We start from the raw sequence: 23,109 nt of genomic DNA on the forward strand, positions 1-23,109 counted from the left end.
GGCTGGGTTCTTATTGCTACCTAGTGATCTCAGCTGGAAAGCCCATGTGTGGATATTAGGTGAGGGTGATCAACTAGATTCCAGAGATAAGGGGTTTCTCGTATGAAGCGAGATTGGCTATACTCTCTGGAATTTAGAAGAATGAGGGGAGATCAAATTGAGGTATAAAAAGGCATGGATAAAGTAGTCGTGGACCGGATGTTTCTGCTGCTGGGGCATACAAGGACGAGAGGTCATAATCTCAGGACAAGGGGAGTAAAATTAAAATAGAGTTGAGAAGAAACTGCTTCTCCCAAAGAAATCTGTGGAATTCGCTACTCCAAAGTGCAGTGGATGCTTTGACAGTGAGTGTATTTAAGAAGGAGTTAGATTTTTAATTGGTAATGGGTTGAAGGGTTATGAGGAGAAGGCAGGAAAATGGGGATGAGGAGCATTTCACTCACAATCAAATGGCGGAGCAGACTCGACGGGCCAAATGGGCTAATTCTGCTCCTATATCTTATGAACTTATGACCTAACGATATAGCTTAGGTTCACACATCAAGGAAGGCAACTTGACTGAGGAAGCAGAGGTCAGGCAGCACTTGTGAAACCAGAAAGACTGGTGTATTTTTCAGAACAAGTGGGTTAAAAGTCAGGATAGTTTTGCACCATGAGTATTCGGCAAGAAAAGCAATTCTTCATTATTTCAGTTGATGCCATCTCACGTGTGATCATAACCCAAATCTTGATTTGCAGTTCTGTTCAGGAAGAGATAATGGCCAGCATTTTGCACTACTATTCTTGCTGGGCATGAATGGCGACGGGGTCCTTGTGCATGAGTCACAAAAACCCAGCTTGCAGGTGCAGCAGGTGGTCAGGAAGGCGAATGGGATGCTGGCCTTCATCGCGAGGGGGATTGAATATAAAAGTAGGGAGGTCTTGCTGCAGCTGTATAGGGCATTGGTGAGGCCGCAGCTGGAGTACTGTGTGCAGTTTTGGGCGCCGTACTTACGCAAGGATATTTTGGCCTTGGAGGGAGTGCAGAGGAGGTTTACTAGGCTGATGCCGGAGTTGAGGGGGTTGAGCTATGAGGAGAGGCTGAATAAATTAGGCTTGTACTCGTTAGAGTTTAGAAGAATGAGGGGAGATCTCATTGAGACGTATAAGATGATGAATGGGATGGATAGGAAAGAGGTGGAGAGACTCTTCCCGCTCAGAAAGGACAGTAGGACTAGGGGGCACAGCCTCAAGATAAAGGGAGGGCGGTTTAGAACGGAGTTGAGGAGGAACTTCTTCACTCAAAGGGTGGTGAATCTCTGGAATTCTCTGCCCGTTGAGGTGGTGGAGGCTGCCTCGCTAAATATTTTTAAGACGCGGGTTGATGGGTTTTTGATGAGAGAGGGGATTAAGGGTTATGGGGAGAGGGCGGGAAAGTGGAACTGAGCCACAACAGATCAGCCATGATCTTATTGAATGGCGGGGCAGGCTCGAAGGGCTAGATGGCCTACTCCTGCTCCTAGTTCTTATGTTCTTATGACAGGAGCGCACAACCTCACGGAAGACTCAAATTGCATTTTGCATCATGGAAAGTGTCATTGTGATTGTCCCCACCTCCCCCCACCAGTGATGTAACAAAAATCCTGACCCCATTATAATAAATTTATCAGACCTCTCCTCTCAGGATGGTTACTTTGCAAATCTGGGTGCAGATATTTTGAGAAAGAAAAGAGGGTGGTATTTTCCAGACCGCTGGTGTATGTTTCCCAGTGGCAGAGGGTGGCTCAGGATTGATCGCTGGATCTTTCGGTCTCGTCGATGTCTATGGTGTTGTGTGTGGCTCGCCTGTCCCGCTTCCAGGGAATCCGCCATGGGGCCTTTGGCGGGATTGAAAGATCCTGGTTTTTTGTGACGGGGAGTCAGTGTGTGAGCTTTGCATCTGGCTCCCAGCTCCGCCACTCTGATTATAAACTTTAAAAGGGAAACTTTGCAAGGCTATGGGGAATGAACAGTGGAGTGGGACTAAGCTTTTACATAGAACTGGAAACAGAAATAAAGGGCCGAATGGCCTACTTCCCTGCCGTCTGACATTATGTATGCAAGTCAACAACTAACCCATACTGGGTTCTTTCTAAAACCATCTGAGCTATGCATTGCCGCACTGTGTAGAAATCTATAACTGTATTGCTTTTATTCTCATGGCTGGATGCTTGTCTTTCATGCTGCATTTTCAAGGAAGGTGAGTCACTTTCGCTCAAGCTTCTCGCAGGGCTTACTGCAACCTTTCCAAAGGAAGTTTTCAGCACTGCGACAACAGTCTAAAGAAGTGTGGGTTGGGTGCTAAATTGCCCCTTAGTGCCCCGGGACGCATAGGTTAGAGGTATTAGCGGGATGAATATGTGGGGTTATGGCGATAGAATCTAGGTGGGATTAGAACAAAGAAGATTGCAGTGCAGGAACTGGCCCTTCAGCCCTCCAAACCTGCAGCGACCAAGCTGCCCGACTGAACTAAAATCCCCTGCTCTCCTGGGGACCGTATCCCTCTATTCCCATTCTATTCATGTGTTTGTCAAGACACCCTTTAAAAGTCACTGTTATATATGCGTCCAATACCTCTGCCAGCAGCAAGTTCCACCATCTTCTGTATAAAACTTATCATTGTCGGTGCAGACTCGATGGGCCAAGTGGCCTCCCTGTGCACTGTAAGGATTCAATGAATAAGGGATAGTTGCTCCAGGCCAGAATTCTGCGCAGAACCTTACAGATACAGTGATGTTGTCCTTCCCCACACACACACACACACACACACACACACACACTGCGTAACAAAGAAGCAATAGTTTCTGCCAATCCTGAGAAAATGAACAGGGAAGATTTCTCGCAAAGTTACAGAGGCTGAGAAACACTGGCAGAGGATTGTGTTCATGTGAAAAATAATAGAGTCAGGTTCATCATGAGACTTTTTAAGTTGCCTTGGAAACAAATATGCACTTTTTGGCAAAATGTAATAATTATTTTACGTAACAAATGCTATTTCATTTGTAGAATTTATCGCTACTGGCTGAATCCCTCCTTTTTCCAACACAGATCTTTTAAGTCCTGCCATCTGAGGTCGTTGATCCAAGGATGGCTACAGGCATTTTATTTATTACGGTTCCAGTTGAATTGGTGATTAAAAACATTCTGTTATATGCTTGCACAGTGGGATTTATAATTATATACAGTGCTTTATTCAAGATTTGGTTAATAGTGGATGATGCAATGGGTTAGAATCAGGGTCTGAATCTTACCCAAATCGTTGAGGAGTTCCCTGCCTGTGTCTGTGGGAAGCCAGACAATGTAAAGTTAAAGTTTAAGAGCAAATTACAGCGGATCTGAAACCAAAAACCTGGAGGGAGTGCAGAGGAGGTTTACTAGGCTGATACCGGAGTTGAGGGGGTTGAGCTATGAGGAGAGGCTGAATAAACTAGGCTTGTACTCGCTAGAGTTTAGAAGAATGAGGGGAGATCTCATTGAGACGTATAAGATGATGAATGGGATGGATAGGATAGAGGTGGAGAGACTCTTCCCGCTCAAAAAAGACAGTAGGACTAGGGGGCACAGCCTCAAGATAAAGGGGGGGCGTTTTAGAACGGAGTTGAGGAGGAACTTCTTCACTCAAAGGGTGGTGAATCTCTGGAATTCTCTGCCCGTTGAAGTGGTGGAGGCTGCCTCGCTAAATATTTTTAAGAAGCAGGTTGATGGGTTTTTGATAAGAGAGGGGATTAAGGGTTATGGGGAGAGGGCGGGAAAGTGGAACTGAGCCACAACAGATCAGCCATGATCTTATTGAATGGCGGGGCAGGCTCGAAGGGCTAGATGGCCTACTCCTGCTCCTATTTCTTATGTTCTTATGTTCTTATGTTCAAAAGAGAAAATGCTGGAAAATCTCAGCAGGTCTGGCATCATCTGTAAGGAGAGAAAAGAGCTGATGGTTTGAGTCCAGATGACCCTTTGTCAAAGCTAGATTGCTAATCCAGAAACTCAGCTAATGTTTTGGATACCCAGGTTCGAATCCCGCCATGGCAGATGGTGGAACTTGACTTCAATAAAAAAAAAATCTGGATTTAAGAATCTACCGATGACCGTGAAACCATTGTCGATTGTTGGAAAAACCCATCTGGTTCCCTAATGCCCTTTTGGGAAGGAAATCTGCCATCCTTACCTGGCCTGGCCTACATGTGACTCCAGAGCACCGCAATTTGGTCGATTCGCAACTGCTCTTGGGCAACTAGGGATGGATAATAAATGCTGGCCAGCCAGCGACACCCATATCCCACGAATGAATAAAATAAAAGGTGTTTGCGGCCACTAAGTGATTGATGCTGATATTAGATGTAAGAAGGCTTTCAAAATTGTTTCAGTTCCATTGCTTAATGAAACAAAATTCATTTGCTCAGGAGTGTACCTTCAATATTCGAAGACCACGTGGTCAAAACTTTGCCTGTGTCAATAACACTTCTGTATCTGTGAGGTGGGGTTTGGAATATGAAACAGGAACCGGGATCTCTTTCCTTTTGTAAATCTCAGGGCGATTTATCACACTGGAATCTTTAGCTCTATGTTCTGGTAAACCTGTGGTGTCACTCATCATACCTTGTTGTGCCGCAGATCGAAGAGGAAAACAGGAAGAACCTGCTGAGGAAAGATTTTGAGGTGCAGAGCCTGAACTTGCAGAACCGACTGGAGCAGAAGTCGTGGAGCCACGAGAGGACCTTGCTGCTGCAGGAAATGAGGATATTCAAACAAAGCACGTTCCTGTTCTATGTCAAACTGAAATGGCTGCTCAAACACTGGAGGCAAGGCCGCAAGAGAGAGTACGATGGGGAGGACATATTGCAGGTAGGCCAAACTCTGTACACGGCCATTCTCCAGTCTTCAACATTTATTGCTGCGGAAGTGAAACTTAATGAATAGTTGAAAACAGTGTAGGCAAGGACATACGGTGGCACAGCGGTTAGCGCTGCTGCCTTGCAGCGCCAGGGACCCGGGTTCAATTCCAGCCTCGGATAACTGTCTGTGTGGTGTTAGCATGTTCTCCCCGTGTCTGCGTGGCTTTCCTCCCACAGCCCAAAGATTGATTTGCCATGCTAAATTGACCCGAGTTTCAGGGGATTAGCCGGGTAAATATGAGGAGTTATGGGAATAGGACCTGGGTGGGATTGTGGTTGGTGCAAACTTGATGGGCCGAATGGCCTCCTTCTGCATTATAGGGATTCTGTGATTCTATGAATCTGGAAACACAGTAAAGGATAGGATACAGGGAAGGGTAAGGCAACAAATAGACCTTAGAATGCATTGTCTGAAGATTCCTGATGGGAGCTGGGCCAGTGGTCAATGAGGTATGGGAATATTTTCCTTCATAGAAAATCCTGTCCATGGTCTTTTATTTCAACTGCTCTCCACTTAGCCAAATGAAAGTCATTGAACGCATCCCTCCCTGTGGCTCTCATCTTTTTCTCCATCTCCTGCCGTTTGTCTTTGTCAACCATCCTGAAACACCTGTGAACCTCTTAGTGCTCCATCTAACAGAGGGTGCGGCCAGAATATTAAAATCACCCTTTGTTATTTTTGGTGTTGACTGGCCTGTTGTGTGTGTTCAGTATTTTGTGTCTTTACGTCAGCAGTGGTAGTTCCAATGTGGCTGGATTGACTGAGTGGGGCCTCTGTGCCATTAACTGGTTTCCCTGACAGAAAACCCAGGCTTCAACATAGGGCATCAAGAGAGGACAAGAGACATTGACTGAATGGTTAGGCAATGACCAACATGGGTTTTAAGAGCTGCAGTTGGCGAGGGTGGAATCTCAGGCAAGTGGTATCACAGACAGTGGCTACGATCGATTCTGCTTCTTTGGTTCCTTCCCCCTCTCTCTCTCGCCCCCGCCGCTGCCGCCACCCCCCCCCCTCCCCCCCGGTATGCTAGAGGCAGACAACTCCTGGGGCAGAAGGACTGTTTTCAGCTAAATTGAACTGATCTTGTGAAAGCACACTGCTCCTGTGTAGCCTCTTCACGTCAGCATTTCTTCTGAACCACTAGATCCAGACAGCTGAGTGAGGTGCAGTAAGCACCAGATCGTTGAAGGTCAGGATTGAGCAGAAGAAGGATGTTAGCTTCTACTTGTGAACGTCCCATTGGGGTGGCACAGTGGTTAGTGCTGCTGTCTCTCAGCGCCAGGAAGCCCGGTTCAATTCTGGCCTCAGGAGCTTAATCAAGCTATGATGCCAAATCACAGAAGGAGAAGGGTGGCACAGTGGTTAGCACTGCCACCTCACAGCAACAGAGACCTGGGTTCAATTCCCAGTTTGGGTCACTGTCTGTGCGGAGTCTGCACATTCTCCCCGTGACTCCGTGGGTTTCCTCCGGGTGCTTTGGTTTCCTTCCGCACTCCAAAGATGAGCAAGTTAGGTGGATTAGCCATGTGAGAGTGCTGGCAGGATTAGCAGGGTAAATATGGGGATAGGACCTGGGTGGGATTGTTGTTGATGCAGGTTCGCTGGACTGAATGGCCTCCTTCTGCACTGTAGGGAGTCTATGATCCCAAATAATTCCTGTTTTTTGCACTAAGGATATGGAACCTGTATCAGAAAGGGAGAATTTTAGATGAATTAAAGTTCATTCCAGCAATATTAACTGCGAACCAGAATGGTTAAAGTTTCAACATCTTGTTTAACGTACAATAATGTCTTTTCAGTTTGAACAGATTGAAAACCTGCCTGAACTGAACCTGCTTCTTGAACAGAAAGAGCCAGACCTTGACCAAGAGGATAGTGGGTGTGTGCTGACCGAATACTCCCAGCTTTCCTCTGCAGGGAGTGAAGACCATAGACCACAGCTGCAAACAAAAGAGTTACTTCAACACCAGAAGCAGGTGTGTGTCACCCTCTCACGCCTCCCCGCATGTTATTCTGTTCCCGTTCCTCCCCTGCTTCGCTTAGTTGGAATTTATAGACTGATCTTGAAAAAGAACCAGCTGATGAAGCTGTGTGACTTCCATTATCAGATCAGCAGGGGCAGTACAGTGGTGAGCATTGTTGCCTCACAATGTAGGGAGCCGGGTTAAATTCTAGTCTTGAGTGACTGTCTTATCGGAGTTCGTACCTCTCCCCGTGTCTGCGTGGGTTTCCTCTGGATGCTCCAGTTTCCTCTCGCATCCAAAGATGTGCACATTAGGTGGATTGACCATGCCAAATCTCCCCTTAGTATCCAAAGATATGTAGGTTGGGGGGATTAATGGGGTAAATATGTGGGGTTATGGGAGCAGGGTTTGGGTAAGATGCTCTATCAAGGAGTTGATGCAGACTCAATGGGCTCCTTCTGCACTGTCGGGATACCATGCTCTTCGTTGAATAAAATGACAGCAGCCACTTTCTTTAAGTTAGGCCTGCTGCTTCCTTCAAATTAAATTGTTTAGCTTGAATATGGTTGTTAGTATAATTTTACTAGAAGTTCCATGATCTCCCTGGGATTTGATCCTCCTGTCTAAGAGTCTGCAACAATTTGTCTTAACTCATTATTTTCATGTGTCCAACTCATCTGAGCCACCTTTCGATAATTAGGTCCCTTTTCAAATTTCTTACTTACTGTGTAGTTTCTCCAGTCTCCCGACGATTGCAGTCTAGTAGTAATTAATTGCTCTTTGAAACAATTCCACAAAGTAGGGGACACAGGAGTTGATCTGGGATGTAGTGTACAAGTAATTTGTGTGTGATATGTGGTGAGTGTAGCATTGCTCAGGAAAGTTTTAGACATCTGCTTGCCATATAACTCTGACAATGAGGTTTCTCTCGTTCCATGTCTAATCCTGTTATAGATTAATTAATAGAGATTGATTGCGCCCGTTAGCAATGCATGTAAATGCAAACCTAGTTTTTTTTTAAATTTTAGAAATACCAAGATAACTTCTCAAATAAGCCATTTCAACCACTAAACGTTTCTATTCACCTTCTGCCATTTCACACGCGTGCTGGAGAATGGATTGGACCAAAACATCAAAACACATGGAACTTGCGAAGAGATACTCTCTTTGCGTATCACCTTCCATCTGGCAGCACAGTGACACAGTGCTTAGCACTGCTGCCTCACAGCATCAGAGACCCGGGTTTGATTCCTGCCTTGGATGACTGTCTGTGTAGAGTTTGTACATTCTTCCCATGTTTGCATGGGTTTCGTCCGAGTGCCCCGGTTTCCTCCCACAGTCCAAAGGTGTGCGGGTTAGGTGGATTGGCCGTGCTAAATTGCCCCTTAGTGTAGGTTGGTGGATTAGCGGGGTAAATACTTGAGGTTAGGGGGACGGGATGGGCCTGGATAAGATGCACTTTTGGAGAGTCGTTGCAGACTCAATGGGACAAATGGCCTCCTTCTGCCCTGTAGGGATTCTATGATCTGCAACAAATGACATCTCCCAATTGGTTCTTGTCTCCCGAAGCTGCTTTAAAATAGACTATTACGGTCTGGAAATGTTTGTTCTCCATTTTGCCTCCCACCTTGTAAGCAAAGGCCTGACCTACACTTCTCACTCCCCAACAGCACATATGAGATTCAGAGTTTGATCATGTGGGAAGCTCAGATACAGTTACAGATCCTATTTAGGATACAGTATTGGAGTAATGTGAGACTTGACACTTGCTGACTGTAGCATTGATTGCGAGGAGCAGGTGACTGTGGGTCTGTGATTCGCAAGGTTCGCCACCTCAGGTCATGTCTGGGCCTGGTTGTCAGGCATTGCCAGAGGTGCCATCTTTTAGATAACACACTGAACCAGGCCCCAGCTAGGTGGATGTAATAGACCCTCATGCCACCATTTTGAAGAACTAACCCTGGTGTCGTGTCCAATATTTAACCCATAATTATTCGGTCATGCTCACGTTGCTGTTTGTGGGAGCTTGCTGTGTACGTTATGGCCATTGTGTTTCCTACAATACAACAATGACTACACTTCAACAAGTATGTCATTGGCTGTACAATGCTTTGAGGTGTCTGGTGGCCATGAATATCAGCATACAAATGCAAGTATTTTGGGGCTTTATATTTCTATAAAAGCTTTAACTTAACAGAACATCGAAGGAGCTTAATCAAAGTATAATGCCAAACCATAGAAGGAGAAGCATGGCACAGTGGTTAGCACTGCTGCCTCACAGCACTAGGGACCCAGATTCAATTCCCAGCTTGGGTGACTGCCTGTGCGGAAGTCTGCACATTCTCCCCGTGTCAGTGGGGGTTTCCTCCAGGTGCTCTGGTTTCCTCCCACACTGTAAAAGTGTGCGGGGTAGGTGGATTGGCCAAGCTACATTACCCCTTAGTGTCCAAAGATATGTAGGTTAGATGGAATAGAGATGGTAAATGTCTGGGATTACAAGGAAGGGGGGGAGAGGGCCTGCGTAAGGTACCCTGTCAGAGAATCAGTGCAGGCTCAATGGGCCGAATGGCCTCCTTCTGCACTGTAGCAGTCCTTTGATTCTATGAGTTATTCAGGCAGAGAGGGGAAGCAATGGCCTAGTGATATTTCGCTAGGCTACTAATCCAGAAACAGAGGTAATGTTCTGAGAACCTGGGTTCAAATCTCACAACAGATGGCGGAATTTGAATTCAATAAAAAAAATCTGGAATTAAAATCTACTGATGACCATGAAACTATTGTCGGAAAATGTTCACTAATGTTCTTTTGGGAAGGAAATCTGCCGTCCTTACGTGGTCTGGCCTACATGTGACTCCAGGGCCACAACAGTGTGGTTGATTCTCAATTGCCCTTGGACAACTAGGGATGGGCAATAAATGCTGGACAGCCAGCAACACCCATATCCCACAAATGAATAGAAAAAAGTGCCCTTTGATCATTTTTAAAGTTAAGGTTTTTTTATTATTGTCACAGGTAGGTTAATTTTACATTAACACTGTAATGAAGTTAGTGTGAAAATCCCCCAGTAGTCACACTCTGGCACCTATTCAGATACACAGAGAATTTATCATGGTCAATGCACCTAATCTGTACATCTTTGGACTGTAGGAGGAAACCAGAGCACCTGGAGCAAACCCACACAGACATGGGGAGAGCATGCAGGCTGCACACATACAGTAGCTCGAATCAGGAATCAAACTCGGGTCCCTGGCACTGTGAAGCAGCAGTGCTAACTACTGTGCCACCGTGCGTACCCTTTGATAGTGACCCATGGTGACATGGGTTAATAATGCCATATAGAGAAACAAGCTGTTGGGGTTCATTGCTATAGGGATAGACAGAGAGTTATGTATTGTACCAAGCCTTGGTTAGGCTCCAGTTCTGGTGTCCAAATTATAGCAATGAGAAGGTGGAGAAAAGATTTACACTAAATCACACAGTGTCATTTAATTTATCATCAGGGTGAGCCTATTCTTATGTCTTGTGTCACTTTGGGGACATGAGCAATGATAGATGACTCTTATCAGCTGGTGTGTGGTTGGTGGCTGTCAGTGAATAGCCTTCACCACGAATGTTCCAATTATAGTTTATTAAGGAGTATAGAGCGCAGTGGATTTGGTTAATGGTGATTGAAGTAGTTGTCAAGGGTTACAGAGTGTCCACTCGATCATTGAACAGGGGAAGTTTTTTAATGCTGTGTACCGGTTGCAATGTGAATTTAGGGACTGCTGTGAATGCCTCCATAGCGAGTCAGAGCATCAGCATTATGCTGGCATCAGAGCATTCAAAAGACAGATTTTGAACCATGGACGTTGAATTAACAGCCGTGTTCAGGGTTTTATTTGCAAGCGTGTTTTAAAGGGAGAAAAAGAGAAGGAGCTGTATCTGTGTGTCCTGCAGTCAAATCTCCTGACAGCCACCAACCCATTCACCAAATCTCAGACCCAACCCAGCAATCATTTGCAATTCTGAGATGTTTTAAAAAAAATTATAGCCAGAAGCATTAGGTGGTAAATGTAGCTTTTTGTGTCTCTAGCTATTGGCCTGCATTTTTAAAATCAAGTCTTCCTGGACCAAAACAAGTATTCTATTCGATAAGCGTGGCACAGCGGTTAGCACTGCTGCCTCACAGAGCCAGGGATCCAGGTTCGATTCCCAGCTTGAGGTTACTTTTCTGTGTGAAGCCTGCATGTTCTCCCCGTGTCTGTGCGAGTTTCCTCCGGGTGCTCCGGTTTCCTCCCACACTCCAAAGGTGTGCAGGTTAGGTGGATTGGCTGTGCTAAATTACTCCTTAGTGTCAGGGGGATTAGCAGGGTAAATACGAAGGATTACGAGTAATAGGGACTGGGTGGGATTGTTGTCAGAGGAGGCTCGATGGGCCAAATGGCCTCCTTCTGCAATGTAGGGGTTCAATGGTTCTAAGAGTAAACCAAAACCTGCCAAACACTAGAGCAGCGCTGGGCAATGTAGGCTAAAGGGTGGGCCACGTGTGTGGCCCTCCTTCACCTCAGTGGGCCACAAGTTGACATCAAGCTTGTTCGCTGACCGTGGCCCCATGAATAAGGTCATGCATGCTGAATATTTCATAGCGAATTATAGAAAACTTAATATCTTGATGGAACCGTCGTCAACTTCAACTGTAAAAACAAAAGAAATGTGTATATTTTGGACAGCGAGGGAGTGCACTGTTCTTGCAGTCAATGTATACAATCAGCATGTGCCTCACTTCACAAGGAATTAGACATATTTCGGTCCTCTCCTCACCCACCTTCCGTCCCCCTGGAGCTCATTCAGAACTCTGCCACCTCACTCACCGATACCTCTGCACTCCCTGATTGATGTTAGCGCCAGGTTACAGCAATGCTGTGCCCCAGCCCCATCTCGGAAACATCCTCCACCTTCACAATCCTCTGAAAATATCTGTGCCCTTCCGTTTCTTCTGTATGCTTGAATTTAATGGCCATGTTTTCAACTGAAATGCTCAGCTCAGGTCTTGAATCTTTCTTTCCTCCTTTTAAGGTTCCCCCAAATGTTTGACCAAACTCCTCCTCATCTATTCTAACAAGGCTGGGCGTCAAACTTTGTTTGATCACATTGCTGTGAAGTGCCTTCGGACCTTACGATAAAGGAACTTGATAAAAAGAGGTTGTGTTCATCATGCAATCCTGCAGTGTCAAAGGAGGCCATTCGGCTAATGAGCCTGCACCGACCACAGTCCCACCCAGACCCTATCCCCATAACCCCATGCATTTGACCTGGCTAGTGCCGCTGACACCAAGGGGCAATTTAGCACAGCCAATCCACCTAACCCGCACGTCTTTGAACTGTGGGAGGAAACCGGAGCACCCAGAGGAAACCCACGCAGATGCAAGGAGAATGTGCAAACTCCGCACGGACAAGTGACCCAAGCTGGGAATCGAACCCGGGTCCCTGGTGCTGTAAGGCAGCAGTGCTAACCACTGTGTCACCGTGCCACCCATTTTTCTTTTCATCACAGACATGCTGCTCTCACCAGACAGCCTGTCTCACTACAACCCAGCCCTTCCGACCATATTCCCAGCACATGCCCCTTCTCCAGGTTTAGGGGCAGTTCTATTCCAAGAGCAGTTGGATGGGTGCCACCACTGCCCAGTATGTTACGCATTTAGGGTGCTGTTAGACACAGCAGTCTAAAGGTGTGAGGGCAGGTCAGAAAAGTGGGACTGAGATCAATCCAGAAAGGACATATTTGCAGGGGTGCAGGGGCAGGGGCAAACGGCCAAATTCTCTGACAAGGCCAGTGATTCTGAGTTCACGCTGAACTTAACTAGTTGTACTTCATTCTAATTATTCAGATCCTTGTCATGCTTATTGATTTGATTTTATTATTGTCACATGTATTAGTACACACTGAAAATTGTTGTTTCTTGGGTGCCATACAGACAAAGAAAGAGCAACGGCAGGAGTAGACAGCTGGGGATCCTCCATTCGGGGGCTGGGTTATTCAGCAGTGAGGGGTGGGCTGTGGGCAGAGGATTGGGCACTGTGGCAAAGGACAGGATAAACTGGCATCAGGAGCAGAGAGATAGACTACCATCTGCAGGGGGAGGGTAAATTGCATTGACTCTGTCTACACTTCCAGCTGCCTTGGAAAGGCAGCCAGCATAATTAAGGACCCCACGCACCCCGGACATTCTCTCTTCCACTTTCTTCCGTCAGGAAAAAGATACAAAAGTCTGAGGTCACGTACCAACTGACTCAAGAACAGCTTCTTCCCTGCTGTCATCAGACTTTTGAATGGACCTACCTTGCACCAAGTTGATCTTTCTCTACACCTTAGCTATGACTGTAACACTACATTCTGCACCCTCTCCTTTCTTTTTCTATGATTGGTATGTATTGTTTGTATAGCATGTAAGAAACAATACTTTTCACTGTAAATACATGTGACAATAATAAATCAAATCAAAATCAGAAAGGGCCTCTTCAGGGCTCCGAAACGTTCCAGCTCTTTCTGATGGAGGGAAAGGCATTTACCTTGTGGAGCTCGCACACAGCTCCAACCTCCCCATCACTGCCAAGTTTCTGAGAAACTTGAACAGCAGCAGTGAATTTTAAACGGTTCCTCCAATTACACTGTAGGGGATCGCAAAGTGTCCCGCCTCTCTATCTCAGACAGCACAATATCCACAATCGTAAAGAGAAGTAGGATCATTCTGCTGTTGTGGGGGTGGTGAGCTGTGGGGTGGGGAGTTGTGGGGGTGGGGAGTTGTGGGAGTAAGTGGATTAGTGTCTTCAAACCCAAAAAATGCCATTTCTTGAGAAAAATTTAGAATTCATGAGAAGGTCCAGTACCGGAGGAGCATGTTCATATTACAGAGCTGCATTGCCTTGTTAAAAGACATCTGGAGTAATTTGGGAAGCTGCTTTCTTAGTAACTATAGTGTTGTGTTATAACGATTGAATCGAATTCCTCATTCCTGTAGCCTATTAGCACAGTATGAGGGGCGATTGCTTCCACTCTGAATGAAAGAGTGGTTTTCACCCCCATATGCATTTTAATTGGAGCCCAAGAGACAATCCGAGCAAGCCAACTGCACTTCTGTCCTTTAAAAGCCATCTCTATAAACTTTATTTACATGACAACGATTGTTGTTATGTCGCTGCCTGGTTTCTAAACATATCCTGATGAGTCATGGGACTCAGTTTCATAAGAGTTTTGTGCTGACAGCGAACACATGGAAGCTGTCCTGAGCTTGTACAGTACAGGCTGGGTAATTGCCCTGCCTATTGATTGACAGGGAGCTGAGGTTGTTTGAAGTAGTAGCATTCGGTTCCTTGAAAGCATTTTGCTTTGCTTGCACTTCCCAGGGTCAACTTGTGATGGATAGAGTCTCCTATGACCTACTCATAGTTGAAATGATGACTCTGGCACTCGTTCCACACTGATTGCAGCCAAGCTGAACAACAGATTTCTGTAGATCACTATCTGAACAACAAGATTGTAAAATATAGGACTTGCCTTTGGCAAGCTTTGCTTCCCCCGCGCCCTCTGCCCTCCCGCCCTCCTCTAAAGGAGTTGCACACTTCAACCTCTGACTCTTGCCCTCTTGAACAAATCGTTCAAACGTGTGGCTGGCACAGTGGCGCACTGCTGCTTCACAGCACCAGGGACCCAGGTTCGATTCCTGGCTTGGGTCGCTGCCTGTGTGGAGTCTGCACATTCTCCCCGTGTCTGCACAGGTTTCCCCCGGGTGCTCTGGTTTCATCCCACAGCGTGAAAGACATGCTGGTTAGGTACATCGGCCGTGCTAAATTCTTCCTCAGTGTATCTGAACTGGTGCTGGTGTGTGACACCCAGGGTACTGTAACTATAACTATAGTTACTGTAACTATTTATAAGTCTACTAGTGATACCAATAAATAAATAGACCTAAACCTTCCAACCCCTATCCCCATAACCCTCTGATTCCTTTAGCACCCAAAACTCTACCTCAGCCTTGAATGTGCCCAGTGACTGAGCATCCACATACCTCCAAAGGGTCACAGCCATTTGAGTGAAGAAATTGCTCTTTTAGTGTTCACTGGCTGAGCCCTTATCTTGAAACGATGGCCGGCATTTCTGCACAGACTGGGGGGACTCTCTGCCTTTGCAAAAATGGCTGAGGCCTGGATCAGGAAGTCCCAAGCCCAGCCTCTGATATTTTTATCTGAGGAAGGTGGAGTGTTTCTAACGTTCACAGAGAGAGCTACACATGTTAACGTGCCAATTCCTTAAGTAAGATCTGATTCTGGCTACTGGGATGTTCTCTTGAGACCTAGTAGGTGAAGCTCTAAAACAGTAGGAGATCTTTAGAGTGGTGGGGTACCCTTTTTAAGCGGTAAGGTAGCCCTTTTGAATTTGTCCTGTGACACATTTGGGAGTGATCAGATGCTTTTCGAGAGAAGCAAGGAGACTTCTGGGAGAGGCAATTTTCCCTTTTAGGATTGTTAAAATTAGGCATGGATATGTGTGAAAACATGCATATGTTCATTAGAACACATTGGAACTGTCAGAAGAACTGTCAAAGCATTTAAGTATCCTGCTTTTTAAATACTTGAAGATAAAACTGTGGGCAATGTTAATCTGTATTTGCCATTTGTTCTCAGGCTTATGTTGACATAAGCCTGAGGATTTTCATTACAAGATCAATGCTGCATGACTGATTTTACAACCTATTATTATTACAGTAGGGTACCTGCCAGTTCAGAACTTGATTGGCAGTTCTAAGAGGTTATAAAGTCTTGAAATGGGTCAAGAATACAAATGCTTGATTTCATAAGGGGCTAAGGAAAGTTAAATGTAGTGACTGCTTCATTTTTTCAAAGAGAATTTTTTAAAAAAATCTATCAGTAGGCACTTAAGAACTTCATTTAATTTCAGCGTGAGGTGCTGAGGTCTGGCCATGGTGAATACTGGGATTTTCCAGACAGCATCCAGTTTCTCTCACCGGCAGGGGCCAGTTTGGGTGCCTGGAGGTGGGGGCTGGGGGTGGGGAAGGGAAGCAGAAGTTGGAAGTGGTTCCGGATTCTATTCACAGCCCCACGGGAAAAGCTAGCTCCATTGCTACTAGTTCTAGATACTGCAGCCTTTCAGCAGCCACGTGGCAAGACATCTCAGAACATTGTTTCAACAGCATGCTCTTTTCTAGAGTAATACATGAACCGACCTCACTGCTCTGCACGTCCTCCATTACCTTGTATTTCTTCTAAATATTTGTCCAATTTTCCCTTCACAGGAGCAAATGTCACAGCTCCAACGTCATTCTGCAGATATGCGTTGCTGCTGAACTATACGCTCATTCTTAGTGACAGCTGTTAACCATTCAATCCAGTTTCCTGCCAGACAGAACTTGCACGTGCTTTGTAAAAACAATTGTCTAGGTTTTATTACTGAAGATACCTTCAGTAATTCCAATCTCTGAGTTTCTCCCGGCCTGGCTTGTCCTCGTCCGTACCTCCCTTTGATTCCACCCTCGTTGTCTGGCCTCTGATGCTCAGCACTTCCTACGACGCGACAGTCGCCTGCCAAAGTCGCTGAGGACAGATAAAAATGCTCGAGTCACGGGCAATGGTAAAAGTGAAGATTTATCAGCAAACACTCAGCGTTCCCACCTCTGCTGAGGTTGCTCCGTTCTTGCTAATGCTCAGGGCACCTTTGCGCTTTACATCTCCAGATGGCCATTCCTGATTTTTGAGGACCAAAATCGTGCAGCACGGTAGCACAGTTGTTAGCACTGCTGCCTCATATCGCCAGGTATCCGGGTTCAATTCCAGCCTTGGGTGAGTGTCTGTGTGGATAGTAAGAAGTCTCACGACACCAGCTTAAATTCCAACAGGTTTATTTGGCAGCATGAGCTTTTGGAGCGCTGCCCCTTCATCAGGTGAGGCAGGAGCAGTGCTCCGAAAGCTCGTACTACCAAATAAACCTGTTGGACTTTAACCTGGTGTTGTGAGACTTCTTACTGTGCCTACCCCAGTCCAACACCAGCATCTCCACATTATTGTCTGTGTGGAGATGCGTGTTCTTTGCGTGGAGTTCCTCCGGATGGTCCAGTTTCCTCCTGCACTCCAAAGACGTGCGGATTTGTAGGATTAGCCAAACTAAATTGCCCCTTAGGTGTCCCAAGGTGTGTAGGTTAGGGGAATTAGCCTAGGGGGATTAGCCATGGTAAATATGTGGGGTTACGGAGATAGGAGCTGGGTAAGATGCTCTGTCGGTGGGTCGATGCTGACTCAATGGGCTGAATGGACTCCTTCTGCATTGTAGGAATTCTATGATTCTAAGATGGCAGTTGCTACCAGGGATGTCCCGCTCAGAAAGGACAGTAGGACTAGAGGGCACAGCCTCAAGATAAAGGGGGGGGTGGTTTAGAACGGAGTTGAGGAGGAACTTCTTCACTCAAAGGGTGGTGAATCTCTGGAATTCTCTGCCCGTTGAAGTGGTGGAGGCTACCTTGCTAAATATATTTAAGACGTGGGTTGATGGGTTTTTGATAAGCAAGGGGATTAAGGGTTATGGGGAGAGGGCGGGAATGTGGAACTGAGACACGACAGATCAGCCATGATCTTATTGAATGGCGGGGCAGGCTCGAAGGGTTAGATGGCCTACTATTTCTTATGTTCTTATGTACCTGACCATATTCACAGTGCAGGGAATTAGTTACAACCTGACCCACCCATCAAGTAAACAGGCACAATTCGATACATCGCTGGAATTACACCCTAGATTCTTTCCTGGATTGTTAGCCCTGCATTTCTCCTGACCTCGTAGCTTTCCCACCCAGCAATTTAGCTTCCAATTAATCCATTTGGTTGTAATTCATCCTTGTAATCCATAATCAATTTCAACCTGCAGTGTACTTACAGGAAAGACAGAATTTTAATATTTAATATGCAAAGTGAAGTGGGGGGAGGTCTGAATTTTCCCCTACCAACTAAAGTGAAATCTTACCATCATGTCAACCTGTAGTGAAAAGGCTATTGGTAGAATGTGAACCTTTTCATTAATTAATAGCTTTGCCTCTATTCCAAGCAATGGCCTTAATAGTGAGAGGATTCAAGTACAGGAGCATGGATGCCTTGATACAATTATACAGAGCCTTGGTGAGGCTGCACTTGGAGCATGCGTACAGTTTTAATTTCCTAATCTGAGGAAGGATGTTCTTGCTGTAAAGGGAGTGCAGAGCAGGTTGACCAGACTGTGTCCTAGGATGGCACGACTGACGTACGAAGAGAAATTGAGTTCGGATTGTATTTACTGGAGTTCAGAAGAATGAGGGGGAAATCTTGTAGAAACCTATAAGATTCTAACAAGTCCTGACAGGATAGATGCAGGGACGATGTTCCCGATGGCGGGACGCAGAGGTCACAACCTGGGGATACAGGGTAGACAGTTTAGAACAGAGATGAGGAGAAATGTCTTCACCCAGGGAGTGATGAGTCCATGGAATTCACTACCACAGAAGATAGTTGAGGCCAAAACATTGTATGTTTTCAAGAAGCAGTTAGATATTGCACTTGAAGCGAAGGGGATCAAAAGATATGGGGGGGGGGAAGGTGGGATCAAGCTATTGAGTTGGATGATCTGCCATGATCATAATGAATGGCGGAGCAGCCTCCTCCTTTACTATTTCTATGTTTCTATATTGTGCAAAATGCACTTTATTGTCTGTGGCAGCAACTGAAACAAATGCAGTTTTGCTTCAGATTTGTACTCCTGAGTGCGCGCTTCCACATACCGAGGGCGAGATGTCTTTTCCAGTCTCCGTGCTGTAGCACTAGGCCAAGTATTTCCTTACGAGGAACTGTGAAAATAACAAATTCAGATGGAGAATTAAGCTGATACTCCATTCTAACATTGCTGTACACGGGAGACACAGTGGGGAGAGAAATGGGCTTTAACTACAGTAATGTTGAGCATTCTCCAGGGTGGCATTGGCTTGTGGAGAGGCCGCATTATTTCCTGAGAAAGCTATTTCCAAACTTGGAGTGGCTCCAGTGTAGAATCACCTGAAAAAGTCCACAACTAACTCAAAAATTGTGAGTTTTATTAAAATTTCCTGCTTTGTTTTCTGCCTTATCACATTTTGAAAGCTGCAACTTTGCTTGTGAATTGTTATTGTGAAGTGGCTTTGATGTACTTAACGTTGACAATAGTGATAACTCGGACAGCACACAGTGTGTATCCTGAGCCAGGAGGAGACCAGGACTTGGAAAGTCATTAGGTGAGGGGGGCCTGTCAAAATGGGGAAATTTATTTATCCAAGTTGACCGTACAAACTTCCTTTCCTCCAGTCAAGTGGTTTTTAACCTCTTCGATAAATTGAATCCAGACAAAGGAAACATGATTCAATCGAATCGTGGGAAACTCATGCCAGCTGGCAGACTTCCCCAGATTAACAGCAGTTGCTCTGACTCACTGCTCCCCATTGTTTGCGAGTTGTTTTCACTGCATCTTTAGACATACTTGGGACTGAGGATGTAAGGTAGCGTGTATGCCATCAATTTTCAAACTGGGATTTGAGAGGGAATCGCATGATATCATCAGATCCATCAACCGCATAGATTGACAACCATCTATGTGGTTGTCAACCTGATAATGTGCTTTTGATTTGATTTGATTTGATTTATTATTGTCACATGTATTAGTATACAGTGAAAAGTATTGTTTCTTGCACCCTATACAGACAAAGCATACTGTACATAGAGAAAGAAAAGAGAGAGTGCAGAATGTTCCAGTCATAGCTAGGGTACAGAGAAAGGTCAACTTAATTTGAGGTAGGTCCATTCAAACAGCGTGGCAGAAGCTGTTCTTGAGTTGTGACCCCAGACTTTTGTATCTTGTTCCCAACGGAAAAAGGTGGAAGAGAGTATGTTCAGGGTGCATGGGGTCCTTGATTATGTTGGCTGCTTTGCTGAAGCAGCAGAAGGTGTAGACAGCGTAGTGGCTGCATTATTTTGCTCAATGATATTCCTCTGGGGAGGTGATGGTTGTCTTTCAAACGCTTGCGCAGGAGTCCCGGAAACTGCGTCCATACTTGCGACTAGTTCATTCTTTAAGAGCAACAAACTCCATTGCTTTGACAGCAGCCATAATAGCCTTGCATTGAACTGCTGCAGCTCAATCTCAGAGTCAGTAGATAATGGACTCGAGTGTCACTCAGTGACAGTAAGCACGCCATTTGTGATGACATGCACGCGCAAATCTGGGAGATTATTGGAGGGAGAGTCCTCCAAGTAAAATCATCGGAATTGCCATCTCTCTGTGCCAGAGGACATGAAAAATCCAAGGGCTCAATAAAAGGTGCAAGGCATAGAAACATGGAAAATAGAAGTAGGAAGAGGCCATTCAGCCCTTTGAATGCTCCACCATTCATTCTGATCATTGCTGATCATCAAATTCATTATCCTGATCCTACCTCCCCCTCCATCGTTCCCTCCGCGCCAGCCCCCTCCCCCCCATATTTTCGATCCCTTCAGCCCCAAGAGCTATATCTTATTTGTTCTTGAAATCGCACAATGTTTTGGTCTCCATTCATTCTGTGGGAGTGAATTCCACACAATCACCACCCTCTGGGTGAAGAAATTTCTCCTCACCTCAGTTCTAAAAGGTTCACCCCTTATCCTCAAACTGTGACCCAAAATACACAGGTAATTGCAGAGCTCAAACCCACAACCTTGGCATCATTAGCACCACACTCTTAACCATCTGAGCTAATCAGTCAACTGCAGGCACCTAGTTTCCTGATCAACATTTATCACTCAAACAACACCACCAGAAACCAATCAAGTGATCACTTATTTTGCTGGCACTGGGGCTACTAGGGTAGTGGTAATGTTGCTGGGCTAGTGATCTAGAGGCCTGAACTAATGCTCCAGCAAGATGAATTCAAATCCCACCATGGCAACTGCAGAGTGTAAACTTCAATTCATTAATAAAAGGCCAGTCTCGTGAATACTGATCACAAAACTACAGGAATGTCTTAAAAATCAATCACTGGTTCACTAATGTCCTTTAGGAAAAGAAATCTACCATTGTTTTCTGCTCAGGCCTCCATGTGACTCCAGACCAACATCTTAACTGGCCTATCAAGCCACTCAGTTGCAGGTAGCTTGCCACCACCTGCACCTGTACAGTTTTTACTCTCTCTTCAGATAGAAACTATAGCATCCCCACAGTGCAGAAGGAGGCCATTTAGCCCATCGAGTCTGCACCGACAACAATCCCACCCAGGCCTATCCCAAAACCCCACATATTTACCCTGCTATTCCCTCTAATGTACACATCCCGGGACACTAACGGACAATTTAACATGGCCAATCAACCTAACCTGCACATCTTTGTTCTGAGGGAGGAAACCGGAGCACCTGGAGGAAACCCACACAGACACGGGGAGAATGTGCAAACTCCAGACAGTGACCCAAGCTGGGAATCGAACCCAGATCTTGGAGCTGAGGCAGCAGTGCTAACCACTGTGCCACTGTGCTGTTATCCTTAACACTTCTTTGAAATTAACTTCCCCAAAATATAAAAGTCTCTCACTTACTCCCCTTTGAAATTTAACATCTAAAAATCTAAATCGTTATTTAATAGAAACAGAAGATAGGAGCAGGAGGAGGTCATTTGGCCTTTCAATTCTGCTTCACCATTCATTACAATCATGGCTGATCGTCCAACTCAGTAGCTTAATCCTGTTTGGTCCCATTTGCCCGAAGTGTGATATCCAATATATTAAGTCTCAATGAGATCCCCCCTCATTCATCTGAACTTCCGCGAAAACAATCCTGACCTAGTCAATCTCTCTACATACATCATTCCCACTATCCCTGGAATCAGCCTATTAAACCTTCGCTGCACTCCCTCGAGAGCAAGAACATCCTTCCTCAGACAAGGAGACCAAAACCGCACACAATACACTAGGTGTGACCTCACCAACGCCCTTGCAACAACATATCCCTGCTCCTGTATTCGAAACCTTTCGCAATGGAGGCCAACATATCATTTGCCTTCTTCACCACCTGCTGCACCTGTATGCTTACCGTCAGCAACTGGTACACGTGGACACCCAGGTCCCACAGCACATTCACTCTCCCAATTTACAGCCATTCAGTTAGTAATCTGCCTTCTTGTTTTTGCTTCCAGACTGAATAATCTCACACTTATCCGAATTATACTGCATCTGCCATTGATTAGCCCACTCACCCAATTACTCCAGATCATGCTGAATGATCTCTGCATCCTTGTCACATTTCACTCTCCCACCCAATTTGGTAGCATCTGCAAACTTTTGAGATGTTACAATTTGTTCCCTCATCCAAATCATTAATACATGTTGTGAATAGCTGGAGTCCCAGCATTGATCCCTATGGCACCCCACTAGTTACTGCCTGCCAATTTGAAAAGGACCCAGTAATTCCTACACTTTCTTTCCTCTCTGATAGCCAGTTTTCTATCCATCTCAATACACTTTCACCAATCCCATGCGCTTTAATCTTGCGTGGTAATCTCCTATACGGGACTTTGTCAAACGCTTTCTGAAAGTTCAAATATACCACATCAGCTGGCTCCCCCTTGTCAACTCTATTAGTTACATCTTCAAAGAATTTCAGCAGATTTGCCAAGCAAAATTTCCCCTTCATAATTCCATGCTGACTCTGTCTGATCCTGCCTTTGTTTTCTAAATGCTTCGCTATAAAGTCCTTGATAACGGATTCGCGAATTTTCCCCGCTACCGATGTTAATCTTACTGGTCCATAATCCCTCTTTTCTCTCTACTTCCCTTTTTGAAAATTGGAGGGACTGCTCCACAGTCTATCGAATCCTGGAAGATGACCATCAATGTATCCACTATTTCTGGAGCCACTTCCTTAAGTACTCCTGAGATGTAGATTAATGTCCTGGGGATTTATCTGCCTTCAATCCCATCAATTTTCCCAGCACCATTTCTCTACTAATACTGATCTCCCTCAGTTCTTCCCTCTCACTAAACCTTGCATTCTCCAACATTTCTGGCATTTGATTTGTGTCCTCTTTTAAAATCAGAGCCAAAGTATGTATTAAGTTGCTCAGTCATTTCTTTGTCCCCTATTATACATTCCCCCATTTCTGTCTGTAGGGGACCTACATTTATCTTCACCAACCTCTTTCTCTTCACATATCTATAGAAACTCTTAG

At 45.4% G+C, this 23,109-nt stretch overlaps 1 protein-coding gene across 3 annotated transcripts in view; it reads left to right on the forward strand.

Moving 5' to 3' along the window:
- Positions 1-23,109, forward strand: part of mtcl1 (microtubule crosslinking factor 1) — a 212,445-nt gene that overhangs the window by 132,294 nt on the left and 57,042 nt on the right. For all 3 annotated transcript variants that reach the window (XM_080194647.1, XM_080194649.1, XM_080194648.1), the window contains exons 8-9: positions 4,630-4,860; positions 6,711-6,887. In XM_080194647.1, the coding sequence (XP_080050773.1) occupies positions 4,630-4,860; positions 6,711-6,887 (408 nt within the window). The remainder of the gene's footprint in view (positions 1-4,629; positions 4,861-6,710; positions 6,888-23,109) is intronic.

Source organism: Carcharhinus amblyrhynchos, chromosome 8 (genome assembly GCF_965287045.1).
Source record: "Carcharhinus amblyrhynchos chromosome 8, sCarAmb.v2.hapA, whole genome shotgun sequence".
NCBI classification, from domain to species: domain Eukaryota; kingdom Metazoa; phylum Chordata; class Chondrichthyes; order Carcharhiniformes; family Carcharhinidae; genus Carcharhinus; species Carcharhinus amblyrhynchos.